The following is a 17,164-nucleotide window of genomic DNA, read 5'->3' as shown; positions in this document are numbered from 1 at the left end:
TGAATAATTAAACTGTTATGCATTATTTGATGAATGATCAACTTTTACCATAACAAATGGTAGGATCGTCGAGCCATGGATTTCACAAATAAAAAATCAAAGATCTTCCAAAAAGATAAGTTCTATTTTCTCTCATATGATAGAACACAAAATCAGTTCCAAAGAAGAAGCAATGTTGAGTGATGCACACATATAGATAGACCATAAATTTCAATATTAGCTGATCTTAGTTCTTAGAAACCAAAATCGAATTCTGTCGTGTCATTAGCCTGCAGTCAAACTACTAAAATATCATAGCAAAGTCTCCCGGTTCACTGATGAGGATGTATGCAGCCGTTAAGTAGCATATGTAGAATAACATCAACTAAAAGCACTATTAGTTCAATAGAAGTCCAACTGGGAATCAGCCATGAGACAAGTTCTCTTTTTCATAATTTCATCCAGCTTTACTCCACTTTGATGAATAATCCCTAGCTTGAATGGAAACACGCCCAAAAGCAGTATGCAAGCATCCTATTGCCTATAGCAGAATACCCAAAAAAAGAAAAAGTGCAGAGTTAAAAGAAAATGTTTATGGCACACCCACAAGAAAAGACATTTATAAATTCAAACTTCAACAATGCAATTCTACACTTCTATGAAGTTATGCATGCATGCTTCTTCTAGAATCATATCAACAATGATATGTGCTGCAGAATAGAATAAAATTTTGATCCCTACATGCTTATGATCAAAACATCATTAACAATATACAAAATCACGTTACGCCTCCAATCCATCAATTAGCTAACAGAATTACAAATCATACCATCAAATCATCAACAAACAGCACTAAATACTAAACAAACCTACTAAATCAGAATCCGAAACCCATTCCACCATCATGACCAAACAATCTAAAAATTGGAACAAACCCAATTGCTCATGAACATTCCCATGCTTTACAAAGAATATGTTTTAGCAAGTTATTCACAATGAGTATGATAACATACTATTATTGATGGATTAGTGGAATTTTTCATAATCTTAGTCCTACCTAGCTTGTAAAGGCGCTACGCCAGGTGTACAATAAAAATGGTATACGGTTAAGATCATGAGAGAATTGTGATCCATTGTCGAGTCAACTAAAACCAAAAAGACCTTGAAACACCAATTTGCTGACATAAATCAAAAACCAATTCAAATGGATCCCAAGTCTAGACTGCAATTCCCATCATATCAAATCAAATTGATGCTAGTTGATCCCATTAAACCATCCAATATAATTAAACATTCAGAAAGCAACCCATATCACAATTATGAAGACGATTGATTAGACTAATTAAACAAAATCATACAACTGAAAATCCCACTGCTTCATACAACACTAATTATTAATACTAAAAACTAGCAAAATTAGAACATAGACAGTGGCTCAACCTCCAAAAAATAAGAAAAAATAAAAAACGAACCCGATCAATTGGTCTTGGGATCAGGCATCGGGAACAATCCACCACCAGCAGCGGCGCCACGTGGTGGAGAAAACCCTAGAAACTTCTGTAAATTAGTCCGAATACTAATAGAGCACAAAAAATACAAAAACGCCATCGAACAATCCGTCGCATCGTCGCCCTGCAACCCGCGATGGCTCATCTTCATGACAATCCCAAAGGGCTTGAACGGTAATTTCGCAACAACTTTCCCTTCGAACAAGGAATTCAAGAGGCCGAACACGACGAACAGAACGAGGGCGACAACGGCGCCGGATTTGAACTTGAACAAGGACAAGTCGCGGCTGGATTCTTTGAGGCTGGTCTCGACGCGGTCGATCTTTTTGGTCTTGGACTTCTTGGTGGAGATTTTAGCTGGGTTTTCGATTTTCATCTCATGATGCTATTGATGTTTGCTAACAGAAAATGAAAAGGTAAAATCCAACTCTCTGTCCACCAAGTGAAAAATAAAACCATCGCATTGAGTAGCAAGAAATATGATTAAAATGCAAAATCATTCTTGGCATAAGGCACTGGAGCATAGATTGATAAGTAAATCATCGCCATTGCTGCAATTTTTGCGAAGCAATTCTCTGCACTCTGTCGCTCGTACTGCTTTTGGCTTTTGGTTTGACGATCTATCTTCCTGCACATCCTCCAGCCAGCTTAAAAAACAATAATAATATTAGTGTAATAACATTAGTATCCCTGATATTTAATAAAAATACAAATAATTATATAGTTTCTAAGAATATTTAATATGGATCCCCATTAGACGTTAGTATAAGTGTCATTACAGACTAATCATACTATAAAGCAAAGAGTACAAAACAAAAATTTCGAGCTAGCTAAACGTTTTCCATATATTAACAGAGGAGATGCAAGTATATTTACAAGATCCTTTAAAAATAATTGTTATGATGTTACATGTGAAAAATAAGGCATTACGCTTCATGCTATGAATGTCATGTAAAAATATATCTCGTGCCATATACTTTATATCATATAACTAATCATGCGATAAGATATGCTTCTCATGTAGTTTATATGAACCCAAGCCTCTCCTTTGATGTTCACTGCGAGGAGTATGATGTGAAAGGTAAGAGATTCTGTTCAAGATGACCACTTGGGAGATTTGCAGGCTCATGTATGATTTATTAGATAATGAAGTTAGAACGAACTTGGGTTATAATAATCTATTAGAAGAATTTATTTAGTAGATTATTTAATGGTGAATTCAAAATATCATTTACAATTATTTATATCATTAATTTATATATCTTTAAACTAAGAATTGTACTATAATTACTATATACAATAATTAGATTAGACAATTATTGTCATGAAATCCAATCAATAACTTACTATTAGTATATCTAATGATACGCTAGCTTATCTTAAAAGAAAGTTTAAGTACAAACAAATTATGCGACTTTAGGCTATAAAAGTAGAGGTAACATGCATTACAGAAGAAGAGAATTTAATCATGTAAAGTGAGCAATATAATTAAAAAAAGAGAAATATAATAATTAGACTAGCCCTTTGTTATACTCTCATGCTATATTCCTCATCCTTTATTACATATTTTTCTATGGTTTTATTTCTTGTGTTTTCTGTAATCTATGTTTTAATTCGCGATTTTATGAAAGATAGGGAGCGGACAGTTATTATACGAAAAAAAGGGTATCGAAGTCAAATAACGGCGAAAAGGTCGCGAGTCCAAACAGGCCGGGCGTTCCGAATTTGTGATCTCGTCGGACTCTGTTTTACGTACTCATCAATGTTTTGTGGGCCGGGTCCAATACAGCCATCAAGATTTGTAGGCTTTGATGGATGAAATCGAGTCTCGGGCTCACAATTAAAACTTGTGGTTTCATTTCACCCCATAACTTCCTTTAACCGCCATTACTCCCTTCAAACAAGCCCAACAACGTTAATTAACCTCATCCTTTTAACGTTGAATTTTAATTTTAATTTTAATTTGAAACATTTAATTAAATTAAAATTTAAAACATTATTAACTACAACTGAGCCCAGCAGGTTGGCTTGTTTATAGACGCCCACAAGTTCAGCTTGTTACAAGGTAAATGGAGAATTTCTCTATATAATAAACCAGTCCAATTATTTTTTTATGTGGGATTTGGACCATTTGGAATACCAGTTCTTCTATTATTTATAAATCACAAGAAGCAACGGGTGCGGCAATTGTCTTTGTCCGTGACTGTTACTGGCACTGCTTAAACACGTTGATTTATTTATTTATTTATTTTTTTTTTAATGTATGTTTTCATTAAACCCATGCGTCATCATGCAATGCAAAAAAATATGTATAGTACAAACGCTATTCAACTCTTTATTTAAAGAGAGCCGATAGTATTTGACTACACATATAAAGTTTTATATTTTAGGTTTTGATTCTAATAAAAATAATCTCACAATCGGTGTGTGCTTTTTATCGGGTGCTATGAATATGACTAAAAGACAGGTTATGGATCGTATTTTTGTTAACTCAATTTTATATCGTGTTAAATTTAAGTTGACTCAAACACGATTCATTTTATAATCGTGCTAAAATATTAAAACCTAAACCTAACGGAGAAAATAAATGTCAACCCGACAGTTACCAATTTAATAATCCAATAATTATGTGATCTAACATAACATAACCCAATAGTCCGTTTAATACTTATTTAATACATTTTAATCAAACATTAAACACTTATTTGACACAAATTAGACTCCTTTATACCTAAATAATATTATGTACTGATAATATAATATATATATATATCCACAAAAGTATAATACATTTATATCATTAAAGTCTTAAATCTATGTAGAATTTTACAAATTGAAACGCCATAAAAATGTTCATCCTTTACTAAAAAAAAAAAAAGAGAATTATTTCTAACATTTGAGTTTTGATGACAGGATTTTATAAATTAATTTAAAATTAAAAATATAAGTATATTTTAATATAATATATTTAATAATTATATCATTAATCAGATAAACAATTAAGAAGTTAAACCCTAACCTAATATAAAAAAATCATATTTACCCAAAATAAATTTACCTAATAATCAAAGTCCTAATTTTTAAGATCCACGCTAATCTATTTGTATCATGTTCTTATTGAATGAATCGTGTTAAATATTGCTAGGTGTGGCTGCGATGACTCTTGGTGGTTACAAGTCTAGAAAGAGTAATGAATGAATGAACCATTGGGGAGTAAAATAATGATGGCTATGACCGACACCCTTTGAGAGTTGGTACGCTTAAATGAAATCGTGCCATTATTTTTCTCAATGCCCAATGGATGATAATAGACACTTGAACTGACAAAGCTCAAATTTTGCTACGAGGGTCAATTGCTTGCCAGCGAAGCCAACAGCTGTTGTACGTATTTTAGATAATCAATGAGTTTGTAAAATAGGTATGAAATCCAACAGCTGTTCAATCCAACACAGTTATTGCATTTATGATACGTGACAGGAATTATGGTCATTATTACGTGATAATAACTTAGCGGCCTTTGAATGTTCGTCTCAAGTTCATAGTGTTACGTACATGTAATAAGTCTGGTTAATCGACAATTTTAACACTTGGAAGTTAGAAGATCAGTCTCCTGTCAATTTTATTTGACTATTTTCTTCTTATATTATTAAATCTACTGTATTAAGTGGTCCAACTAAAAGAGTTGGAATTCAATTTTTCTTCTATTTTTCTTTTTCTTTCACCACATTGCTTAAGCACAATTTTAGTCAGTATTATTGACAGGGAATTACAAAATAATACTAAATGTCGTTTGTGATTATACATCATTATCATCAGACATGTCCAGTAACTACCAACTTGATGTCTGGTAATAAAATAAAACAGAAGGAAGTAAGATATGTTTGTCTCAAGGCCATGTTATGCATTCTTTGAAAATAAATAAATAAATAAGCTAGCATATAGCATCACGCTCAAGATAGGCGTGGCATGCCAAGGAATTTTTATTGTTTTGATACATGTGGTGATGTATTGTCAAGAAAACGAAAGTGCTTCCTCTTGAGTTAGAGTGAAAGTGAAAGTGTTTCTGTGAATCATATTTCAGTTTGTGTTTGAAGGGTTTTTGTTAGTTTTTAGATTTTTGTTTCTGTATTTTGAGTTTAATGGAGGGTGGTGGTGAGGGTGACGATCACATGAGAGTGCCATTGCTGTTGAGTGAAGATGGTGGCAAGATTAATGAGTATGGGCGAGAAAGGTGCTGCAGGAACTCAGTTGCTTCATTGAAATGCGACTTCTTCTCCAAATTGCCTGAAAAAGTTCGTTCTGGGCTTGATCCTGAGACCCCTTTTCATCTTGACCTTTCTAAAACCACTGGCTTGATTGAAGGTACCAAAAACAGTCTATTCCTTTGTCTTTGATGTTTAGTTTCTCCTTCTTATTTTTTTTCATTTTTTTTAAACACCCCCCCCCCCCCCCCCCCAGCAAATTATTTTCATTTATTTCCCCCTTTCTTTTTGGCAAAATTGAATGGTAGCAGAGGATCACATTCAAATGTTGTCATATTGCGGTCTTTGCATCTATTTGCATGATGAGTCTATCACAAGGCTCTGAGGCATAATTAGATTTTTATTAGGAAAGTTTCAGTTCTTTTTCAATTTGAGATGAAGAGCATAATTGAAATTTGTTCCATGTGAGAGAAGCAGTTTGAATAATAAATAGTTTAGTTCAGTGGCCTATAGTGAAAAATGGATCACTTAAAGCAATGGCCTGCTAGTTATTCTGGAAAGTTCAATGATTTCTTTCATCAGAACAAGAAGAACATTAGTTGCTGCCCGGGGGTTTCTTGTTCTTCAGACTTAAGCATTATAAAGAAACTGCAAATTGATCAAGAAGAGTCCACTCTGATGCAATATTATGAAAATTGAAGCATAAATATTTATTTTTAGTCAATGGAATGGCACATGTTAGGAACATGGTATAGTTCTTTTAAAATGGATAAATTGCCCACTTTTTCTCAACAAAGGTGGGTGATTTTGGCTTTTATGAAGAGACACTTCTTATAAGCCTTTTTCTGCCTGTCATTACATTAATTTAATTGGACAAGTGTTCAAATTGCAAATTTAACCTAAGTATTCTGTTTTAGATAATCTACTCTGAGATATCTGCTTAAAATAAATAACTGAGTTCTACAATTGGTTCATGAATGGGGTATGTATCCTTGAGCAGAGTCACTACCAATTCATTGAGCTGTTTTTGTCCATTTTTTACATCTTCTGATCATTGATCCATGATGCAAATGAAAATTTCACTTAATCATGAAACCTTAATCCATTATGGCTGCTTTACTTCATTATGACTTTGAATTAATCACTACAAATTGCCGGAACTAAGTTTTGAGATGAACCAGAATATAATGTGAACAAGCAAAGTCTTTGATTAATGAAATGATTGTTTCTCCTTTATATCAGAAATCATTGCATCATTTTGTTTTCAGCATTACATGTCATTCTGATGATACATTAATGATGTGTTGGTATTAGGAGAGAAGGAGTACTATGAGAAACAATTTGCCACATTGAAGTCTTTTGAGGAAGTCGACTCCCTAGTATCAAACAATGCCATTGATGAAGAAAAGTATCTTCAAGAACAAGTCCAACATGAGAGAGCAATGAACATTTCTAACTGGGCAAATATTTTCTTGCTTGCCTTTAAGGTTTAATTTCTACTTATCCTTTCCATGGACTCTGTTATAACAGCATGATGTCAGAAATATTCTGATACCTTAACTGCTATTTAAGATTCTCATGGAGTTCAGAGCCATGGCAAATGTGATTTTTCCAATGTTTCATTGCCTTTACTGAGTTTATTTGATATGCATTACAGATTTATGCCACAGTACAGAGTGGATCCTTGGCTATTGCAGCATCAACTCTCGATTCTCTGCTGGATCTAATGGCTGGTGGCATACTTTGGATCACACATTTGTCAATGAAAAACATTAACATATACAAATACCCTATTGGAAAACTGCGGATGCAACCAGTAGGCATTATCATCTTTGCTGCAGTTATGGCCACTCTTGGTAAGCCACTAAGCTTCTCCAAATGTATGTTAAATTGACAAGATTCTGTTGAGACAGGAAGTTTTTTCACTGACCACAAACCAATACCAATTTTTCTTTCTATACAGGCTTCCAAGTGCTGGTTCAGGCTGTAGAGCAGTTGATCAAAGATGAACCTTCTGAAAAGATGACTTCCTTGCAACTGATTTGGCTGTATGCGATAATGCTTTCAGCAACTGGAATTAAACTTGCACTGTGGTTTTATTGTCGAAGCTCAGGAAACAAAATAGTCCGCGCCTATGCGAAGGTTTAGTGCTGTACTCAATTTAGGACTTACAAAAGTAGAATTCTATTTTATTTTCATTCACTTATGCAGATTCTTGTAGTTCACAGCTTTTCGTAAACTATGGTTGCTAGGATCATTACTTTGATGTGGTAACCAATGTGGTTGGTTTGATTGCGGCTGTTCTTGGTGATGAATTCTATTGGTGGATTGACCCAGTTGGAGCTATCCTCCTTGCAATCTATACTATTACAAATTGGTCTGGAACCGTACAGGAAAATGCAGGTTCCTCTCTGGCCCTCATTTCGCTTCCGATTATCATACAAAAAGCTACCAGAATTAATTTATATCGAATGTTTCCAAATTATTTTATACTGATCCTTTCTTCGTATAGTTTCCCTTGTTGGGCAATCTGCTTCTCCTGAAGTCCTGCAGAAACTCACATACCTAGTCATACAGCATCACCCTCAAATCAAACGAGTTGACACAGTTCGCGCCTACACCTTTGGTGTTCTTTATTTTGTGGAGGTTAGTTTGATTATCACGATACATCATCTTACATCTCTCATTGATCTTGAGAAGTTGCTACAATACTACCAGCTTGCTTTATTTCATTTTCTTGGTCCTAATAATTCAGGTTGATATTGAGCTGCCAGAAGATTTACCATTGAAAGAAGCTCATACAATTGGAGAATCATTGCAGATTAAGATTGAAGAACTTCCTGAAGTCGAACGAGCCTTCGTTCATCTTGATTTTGAGTGTGATCACAAGCCAGAGCACTCTGTTCTCTGCAGGCTCCCTAGTAGCCAGAATTAGCTTTAAAATTGTTATAACGGTAAAGAGAGAGAGAGCTGGGAGCAAGGGTAAGCACTCAGTTGTTGTGGAAAAAATAACGAATCTGAAAGTTTTAGATTGTTTATCGTTTAAAAGACTCGGAACACTGAGATAGTGCTGTCCCTATTAATTTCACAAGTTCTTTCAGTTCAAATGATCTTCAGAATTTAATCTGCTCATAGCTCATGTTTAGAGAACATATAAACTACTTTTGGGCACAAGACTTTTGGGATTGTTGTGATCGCATCATTCTATCTTGTTTAGATTATAATTTAAATTCCAATACAAGATAAGATCACTTTATACCGAAATTTATGTATACAAACAATTTGGTAAGTCTTTGTGCCACTTGTAATTGAAATATCAAACTTATTACATAAAATCCTAACAAAGTACACATGCATTTCAAATAAAGAGCAATGTAAGTATAATTTTGTTGAACTTTTAATAGCAATGAAACAATAATATGTATATATATATATATATATATATATATATATATATATAACGTCATCACAACAATGATTTAGCAGGTGATAAAGTTTGTATTATAATAATCAGTAATTCTGTCGTATCATATTGTATACAAATCTATAACTTTAACACCATTCTCGAGACGTGTTGGAGTAAGTTACAAGGGAACTACTCTGTCTCTGAACATATATTTAACTCGAACAATGTATATCCTAGGCCTGGTCTAATAGTTCAACCATGTGTGGACTTCCAACCGTGCAGGCCTAGTCGAAATTTCTGAGGATGCTTTGTGATTGTGAATTCAATTTTATAATTTTACGATATGGGTTTTGAATTTAATTGAGAGACAGGCGGTGAAATTTAAAAAGAAAAAAAAAGTTTTTCTTTGAAGTAAGGATATTTTTTAAAATGTAAGTGAGATAAACGATGGGGTGAAATATCACTAAAATTAAATTATTTTAATTTTTGGGGATGTTATCATTTTATTACTAAATTTATTCTGATATATCATGTTAGTATTATGATTTGCTGAAAAATGTGTTTTGTTATCAAACGTTTGCTCCATTATCAATTCATTACTATTCCGTTAAAAAAAAAGTAAGTGTTCAACAGAAATTGAGTTAAAAGTTGATTTTACCCTAGGAGTTTAAAAGATAATTTTACCTTTTGTAATTCAAGTATTAATCACAATTAAAAATAATAACAAGTTAATTAAGGAAAAAATTAATGAACAATAAGCCAATAAAAAAGAAGAAGTCAACAACTTATAGTGGAGAGAGCAAATGGTAGTGGAGATGACTGTGAGTTAGCAACGAGGGAGAGAGACAAATTGGAGATGGAGGTTTCACAACGAGGGAGAGGGGTTGATTTTAGGGTTTAATTTCCTTTTTTTTTTAATCTTTAATTATTTTTCCAAAACGCAGCGTTTAGGCTTCAACCTGAAAAGTCTTTAATGTCCTTATAGCCAAAAATATCTTTGATGTCCTTATGACATCAATAAAATTTGATCGTTCTTAACGGAATGGTAGTAAATTGATAACGACGCAAACATTTGGTAGTAAAATATACTTTTCGGCAAATTATGATATTGACATGATAAATCAAAATAATTTTGGTAGTAAAATAATAATATCCTTTTTTTTAGAAGAAATTAAATTAAAGCTTGCAGCTTCATTTCAAGCTCTAATCATGCAAAATTCTTTAAAGAAATATGAAAATCCTTATTAAGTAGCAAAAGAGATCAACAATTACTTTACAATAATTTAAACAAATTAACATCAATTAATTATTAAAAAAAGATTATATTTGTACAAAGGAAACGGTGAAATGAAATTTTGGCCAAAATTCCAAAATGGGTTTGCTTTGTCGCATGCGAGCAGTGGCTTCCTTGGTGACATGGTACGAGCAGTGCAGCACAGCGACTTTGCTCGGTATCATGCATCGTGAGGCGCGGCAGTTCTTTGCTCTAGTGTGAAGCAGGGTGGCTTGGTGTTGCAATGCAATGTATATATATATATCATGGGGGGATATATATATATATATATATATCATTTTCTTTAAAAACACTTGTATATGGTGGTGCCTGAATGAGAGAGTGAGTGCAAAGGAGATGAAAGTGAAAAGAAGGAAAAAAAAAATGTAATTTTGAAAATAAGTGGTATTAACTCAAAAATGAGAGGTACCGAGAGGATTTTGAGGGGTTTCTCCTACTAAAATTTGCAGTCAAGTGGCCCTGGCCCAGCCCATTTATCACCTCAAACTCTTTTAGCTTGCAAGGCGCTTCACCGAATGGGCCAAACCTCAGAAACGCAGAGCTTCATCAGTAACAGATGAGTCTTCGTTACTGTCTCCCTTCATCCATATCAAGAACTTTAGCTGCCCAGGTTAGCTTTCATCTTTCTGTGTTCTCCTTTTATTCAATCTTTTTGCGTTCTTGTGTCTCTTTCATTTAACTTGTGTAACTTCAGGGACCAAAGTTTCGTATGGGTTCTAGTTTTATCTCTTGCCACAGTTGCCTCTTTATCGTTAACTTTCTGCTTTAATTTGTTGAGAAAACTGACACAAGGAGAAGATCATTTATGATTCTCTTGGGTTCTAAGAACGTGAAAAACTTAATTCAACTCAAGCCTGGACCAAAATTAGGATTTAGGTTTCAATTCTAATTTCTTTTTCTTTTTTCTTTTTTTTCATAAATGTATTTAGAGCAAATAAATTTGGGTTTAGGGCTTTAGGGGTTTAATGCTGACCTTTGACTAAATTGTGCTACTATCCGTTTTCAATAGTGTTACCAATAACATAACCCTTGTCACTGAATTAAGCTAATGTTGCTTTTAAGTTTAATATTACTAACTGAAATTAGCTAATATTGCCTTGTGGATTTTCTATATAATTTTTCATTGTGTTGCCATCAAGTTATTGAAGTAAACTAAGGGAGCTGGGATGTTTGATGTACCCACTGCTAGTCATTCGAATGTTATCTAGGCTGTTTTTGGCCCCATTCATTGTTTTGTATTTGTACACTTTGAGTATTGTTGCCATTGGTTTCTGCTTGTTGACAGGGGCGCAGCATTAGAGATATGATTAATCGGCTACACAGTGTGAAGAAATCAATATATTAGATTAAACAGGCTAGACGTTCTCTGAAACTTAAGTAGTACATGGGTGTAGTCTTTGGTTCAATTCCAATTATCTTCTGCCAGCAAACAGCTAGACATCAGTATCTCCATAAGGAAATATATTGTTTTCATTCCATGAATTCTCTCTTCTTGCCTTCCTCTCTCCTCCTATTTCCATCCTGCAAGTCTCCTTCTCCATATCTTCGACCAAAACCTCAGTATATTTGCACTTTTAATCGCCATCATCATGATCATGACCTCCCTACTCTTTCTCATTCACTTAAACCCAGTTTGCAGCTATCATTAAGCACTCGTAAAATGTCCATTGGGGCTGCATCCCCTCCAGATGAAGGAACAGTGTCTGTCATCAACTTCGAGGACTTCACTGAAAAAGATTGGTCTTTTCTCGACTCGGATGAGTTAAACTTCAAAGAGCATATTCAAAGGATTGACCAAATTATTTCTGCTGGAGAGATCGATGAGTCTTCTAAGGTCTTAGTTTCTATTAGTTCAGAAGAATTTGTGGACCGAGTGGTTGAGTCATCGCCCAGCCTTTTGCTTGTTGTCCATGATTCACTTTTTGTGTTGGCTGGCATTAAAGAGAAATATGACACAGTTAAGTGTTGGCAAGGGGAGCTGATATATGTGCCTGATAAGTGGGGGCCTTTGGATGTTGTGTTTCTCTATTTTCTGCCTGCTATGCCTTTCCCGCTTGATCAGGTTTTCGAGACACTTGCTAATCGTTGCTCACCAGGTACTTTGTCAGAGTAGGTTTCTGTTGGCTGTTAATTTATCATTTCCACTACACATCACGAAGTTGAGTACTTTGTTTTTCTTTTACAGGTGCAAGAGTGGTCATTAGCCACCCCCAGGGGAGGGAAGCTTTACAGAAGCAGCGGAAACAGTTCCCAGATGTTATAGTATCTGACTTGCCTGATCAAATGACTTTACAGAAAGTTGCAGCTAATCATTGTTTTCAGATAGATAACTTTGTTGATGAGTCTGGATTCTATCTTGTTGTTTTGAAGTTTAGTAAGGCAAAAAACTGAGATTAGATCTTTACTGAGGCTGAACTTTACTTGTGAAATTCTTTTGTCAACAGTGGAAGAGTTGAATGACTCAAATTTTTGTGCAAGAATCGTCAATCATTCTGGAAGTCATCTGTTTCTTTCTATTTTCCCAAGTCGCATTTTTACGTTATTTTCGTGAGAAATGAAAAGACAAGTCGTCCATTTTTTCTGGAAATGTTTTTATTTTTTTTTATAAATTTAAAAAAATATTTATGTTTATAATATTAATATATGTAGATAGGAAGATCATTTAAAAGATAATAATTAGAAAATTGAAAAATAATTAGCTAAACTTAAAAAAAAAAATACTTCGCAGAAAATTAAAAAAAAAAACACCATTAACTATACTTTTCTTTTAATATTTTGGAAAAACAACCATTGTAAAATTTTGCTTTTGAAAAGACAAGTCCTCCATTTTTCAACAATATTAAAAAAAAAGACTTCAAAATTTAAATGGCACATTGGTCTTAGATGAAATATCTTTTATCATTTTATAAATACATGATATGTCATTCACATAATTAAGCAATAGACAACATGTCGTCCGATATATTTATATAATTGATGACCATACATAGTATGCGTCAATGCATACAATAAATGACGCGTTGTTGTATTTTGATCACAAACCACAAGTTATTGTTTTCATTAATCGGTAAACAATATGACACTTATTTTTTACTTGACAAATGAAACTTCAACTCTTTAGTTGAATTTCACGTTATTTTAATAATAGTAAGAGATCATTTGTTTTTAAACTATTACATAGAATAATAACTTATTTCAATTATTTATAAGGTTTTTTTTCTTTTTACTACTTTAACAAATATTCATCATAACATTTTATTACTAAAGAATTATAAAATACTATATTTTACTGTTTTTCCATTAGTTAACCTATAAAATATTAATTTTACCTTTAGTTTTAGGGAAGAAACACATAAATTCTAATAAAAACTTAATAAGTTTCTTTATTGTATCAAAAGATTAAAAAATTAAATACAAGTTTACATTTACGCAAAAAAACCCGTAACCTAAGGTTTATTGCAATACATTACAATAATTTTCGTTCAATAAAATATTAATTTAATGTTAGTTATTAATTATCGATAAATATTAATATACAAAGATCATTAGCAAACAAACATACATACAAATAATCATAAACATTTCAAGTATTAAATAATAAAGTTTATATTTAATTGACAGCTTACAAATTTATAGTTTTTAGTTTTTTTTTTAATTTTTATCGATAATTAATAATTATAATTAAATTTATTTAATTGAATGAAAAACTACTTTAGTACAATGATTAATGTTTATTTTTATTGATAATTAATAATTTTTTCCGTAAAGTAAGAGCTAATTTGGTATTTATTAATGTGTTAACTAAAGGTCAACCGATATAAAAGTATTAAAATGCAAGATTTTATAATTGTTTAGTAGTAAATTATTAGAATACAATAATTGTTGCATCAATTTATTATTTCACTATGACTTACACAGTAAAAGAAAAATGACCCTTATTTAGATATTTTTATATGTTTATTTTCTCCAACACAGTAAATAAGTTATTTACATAGTTGATTAAAATTAACATAAAGACTTTAACAGGAAATAACGCTTAATTAATTTTTCCATAATTTAGAGGGAGACAGAGCTCGATACGGGTCCAGGGCAGTGCAGAAAATTGTTATACTAGAAGTCCTGCATCGATTAAAAAAAATGACATGACACAAGAAGGTTCAAAAATCAAAGCAGTCTCCCAACCTTTTACTTTCTCTAGATAAAAATGAAACAATCAGACAAATAGGTAACAATCAGCTAAGAGAAACTATGGACTAAAAATTGGAAGATTTCAGAAGATTATTGTATTCTCAATTACCAAGTATCTCAAACTTTGATACCACCAAACAAGAAGACAGGGACTGACATCCCAAACAGCCACCACACACCTTCTCACTAATATCTTAGAAGAATGAAAACCGTATGCCGTTACCATTACTTGCAGCAAACAAGTTGTACTCTTCAATTGTGGTCTCTTTCTTATTGCAAGCATGATCATTCTCGACATGATCTGCTGAAAATTGAGAAGAAAAATTCCCAACAATCTCATCTTTTGAAGGCATAGGATTTACTTTACAGCCCGTTGAAAGACCGACAGGTCCACCAAAATGAAACAAGGAAAAGCCATCATTATTCTGGTGTCCACCTTCCCCTTTAGCCAATGCATCAGTTAGATGTGACCGGGCCGGAGCAGACCTCTCTGCATTTGTATCGTTAAATGCTTCTTGCGGTGCACCTGGCTTACCATCGTGAGTTCGCTTCTCCATGCTGTTGGCTTTGGCAATAGACTGATAAACCGGCACCGGGCTAGGATTTAAAACAGGAGTAGCAACATGCTGAAGTGCTCCATACTGCATGCACAAGCGAGAGTTTCCATTTAATCCATAACCAAGAGGGCCAGTATATAGATACTGATTGGGATGGGTGAAAGGCACCAATCCATTTGCCGGAGCAGCTGGCCACGAAACTGGATTTTGATGGTAGTAACCCATTGCTGAAGGAGGTTGAAATGCTGGAATTTGCACATTCTGGCTATGAAGTGGTGGAAAGATGCTTTGATGTTGAGAACTAACGCTCACAGTTGGTATTCCCTTATCCGGATTTTGAGCCGTTTTTTCAGGCAGATTTCCTGAGAAATTACTTCCCATGCTATCTGATGGAAGTCCAACAAAAGCTCTTCTTCCCAAAGTCTCTCCTCCATCTGTAATCAGTTTTTTCCCCATTCCAACTTCTTGAAATTCAGAGAAGCCATTTTGAGTGCATGCTGAAGTATCTCTTCCTTCTGATTGTTGACTGGCATCTTCTGAATCTGAAGTGGAAGATGATTCCAGATTACCATGATTTGAAGAGACTGTATTGCTATCCCCCTCGCTAAGGCATGATGAGCAGTTATCAGAATTGGACGAGCTACCCATGATGGGATCAGAGATCCCATTAAAGGCAGAGTTTCTAGCATGACATAATCCTGAATCATCATAAGCAGCTCCTGTTGAATAAAATGCATCCTTTGCTTCTACATGACATCCATTCTGGTAAATTCCATCAGTTGAATGGGTTAAGTCCCTTGATTTCTTCGTATTAGCATCCTCATCATCCATGTCACCTGAATTTCGACTAGCCCCATTAGAACACATTTCACCAGATGACTTAATCAGGTCATTGCCATGTTCAACGCCTTCACCTTTAAAAGAAGTTGACCTCAAGGTAACATCAGAGTCTGAATTGCTGCGAGGATATTTTTTCTGTGATTCCAAGGGCTCCCAAACTTTCTTGGCATACGAATCTCGGCTGGAAGGAATGTTTCCAGTGATTATTTTGCTTTTGGTTCTTCCAGAGGCATCACGAATGTAATCCGTTTGATTATACTTGTTACCACGATAGAATTGCTTGAACATATCCAATGCAGATTCTGACTTAGTCACAGACTTGGGCTCTCGACCTACTCTTGTTGCAGAAAGATGTGGCTCAGCCTTTGCTCTGTACTCATTCTGTGAACTACAGCTGCAAGAATGGAAGTCATTTCTGTCACTCATCCTGTTATTGGAACAATGAATCTTCTCATTAAACTTCCCACTGCAATTTCGGACACTAGATTTTGAAGCATTTATCCACAATTGCCGATTCGATCCATTGATGGTCCTAGAAGGAGTATCATAATTATCACTGAGGTATCTGGACTCAGATCTATTGACCATAGAACCATTTTCTGAGACTACTGCATATCGACGCCTGTCCGACCACTTTAATGGTGAATCAAGTTGAATTTCTTTCCGAAGTTTCAATCTCCGACGAGAAAATTTTGATTGCTCCATTTGAAAAGTAACATTCCCATCTTTGACACTTGTTACTTCTCCATCAGGACTATCATAACAGTAGTTCTCCATTCTTGATGTTGTACACCCACTTGAGAACTGTTCATCTTGAATATCAGGGGATCCAGGCCTGGACACAGTAACATCACCTGTTTCACTCACCGAGTCCCTACAGCTAATGGCATTACTTGGCTCCTCATCAAAACTTGCTGATGATTCTTCTTTTAAGACATCAGGAACGACGGGGCTCTGATCTGAGCTAGAACATTTCTTGTCTTTATCCCTTTCTTTTCCTTTCAATCTTTCCTTTCTTCTTTGCTTTTTCTCTCTTTCTTTCATTCTTCGTCTCTCTTTGCGTTCTTCTTCTTCACGCTTTTCCTTCTCTTCTTCTTCCAGAAGTTTCTTCTGTAGAAAAAATAAAAAATGAAGTAGCATGAGAAAAAAATTTCACAAATAGTATATAGCAGCAAATTTTCTGTACTTTG

The 17,164-nt window shown here is 34.0% G+C and overlaps 4 protein-coding genes across 4 annotated transcripts in view; 2 read left to right on the top strand and 2 right to left on the bottom strand.

Annotated features, from left to right (window-relative positions):
- Positions 1-1,863, bottom strand: LOC18039221 (calcium load-activated calcium channel). Its single transcript, XM_006429855.2, has 2 exons — positions 1,452-1,863; positions 1-520 (listed from the first exon to the last, which is right to left on the bottom strand). The coding sequence occupies exon 1, from the start codon at positions 1,861-1,863 to the stop codon at positions 1,456-1,458; it is 408 nt and encodes a 135-aa protein (XP_006429918.1). The 3' UTR covers positions 1-520; positions 1,452-1,455.
- A 3,390-nt stretch (positions 1,864-5,253) lies between these two features.
- LOC18038532 (metal tolerance protein 4) lies at positions 5,254-8,906 on the top strand. The gene is made up of 7 exons (XM_006429854.2): positions 5,254-5,849; positions 7,004-7,176; positions 7,347-7,545; positions 7,653-7,831; positions 7,942-8,092; positions 8,202-8,335; positions 8,445-8,906. Exons 1-7 carry the CDS (start codon positions 5,627-5,629, stop codon positions 8,622-8,624), a joined length of 1,239 nt encoding a protein of 412 aa, XP_006429917.1. The 5' UTR covers positions 5,254-5,626; the 3' UTR covers positions 8,625-8,906.
- A 1,990-nt stretch (positions 8,907-10,896) lies between these two features.
- On the top strand, positions 10,897-12,898 carry LOC18038531. The gene is made up of 3 exons (XM_006429853.2): positions 10,897-10,999; positions 11,675-12,485; positions 12,575-12,898. The coding sequence occupies exons 2-3, from the start codon at positions 11,774-11,776 to the stop codon at positions 12,778-12,780; spliced, it is 918 nt and encodes a 305-aa protein (XP_006429916.1). The 5' UTR covers positions 10,897-10,999; positions 11,675-11,773; the 3' UTR covers positions 12,781-12,898.
- A 1,554-nt stretch (positions 12,899-14,452) lies between these two features.
- Positions 14,453-17,164, bottom strand: part of LOC18038624 — a 9,392-nt gene continuing 6,680 nt past the window's right edge. Inside the window, exon 8 of the mRNA XM_006429850.2 lies at positions 14,453-17,084. Coding sequence (XP_006429913.2) covers positions 14,772-17,084 — 2,313 coding nt within the window. The 3' untranslated portion in view covers positions 14,453-14,771. The remainder of the gene's footprint in view (positions 17,085-17,164) is intronic.

This window comes from Citrus clementina, unplaced genomic scaffold (assembly GCF_000493195.1).
Source record: "Citrus clementina cultivar Clemenules unplaced genomic scaffold, Citrus_clementina_v1.0 scaffold_6, whole genome shotgun sequence".
Taxonomy (NCBI): Eukaryota; Viridiplantae; Streptophyta; class Magnoliopsida; order Sapindales; family Rutaceae; genus Citrus; species Citrus x clementina.
This window is presented reverse-complemented; position numbering and strand designations above follow the sequence as displayed.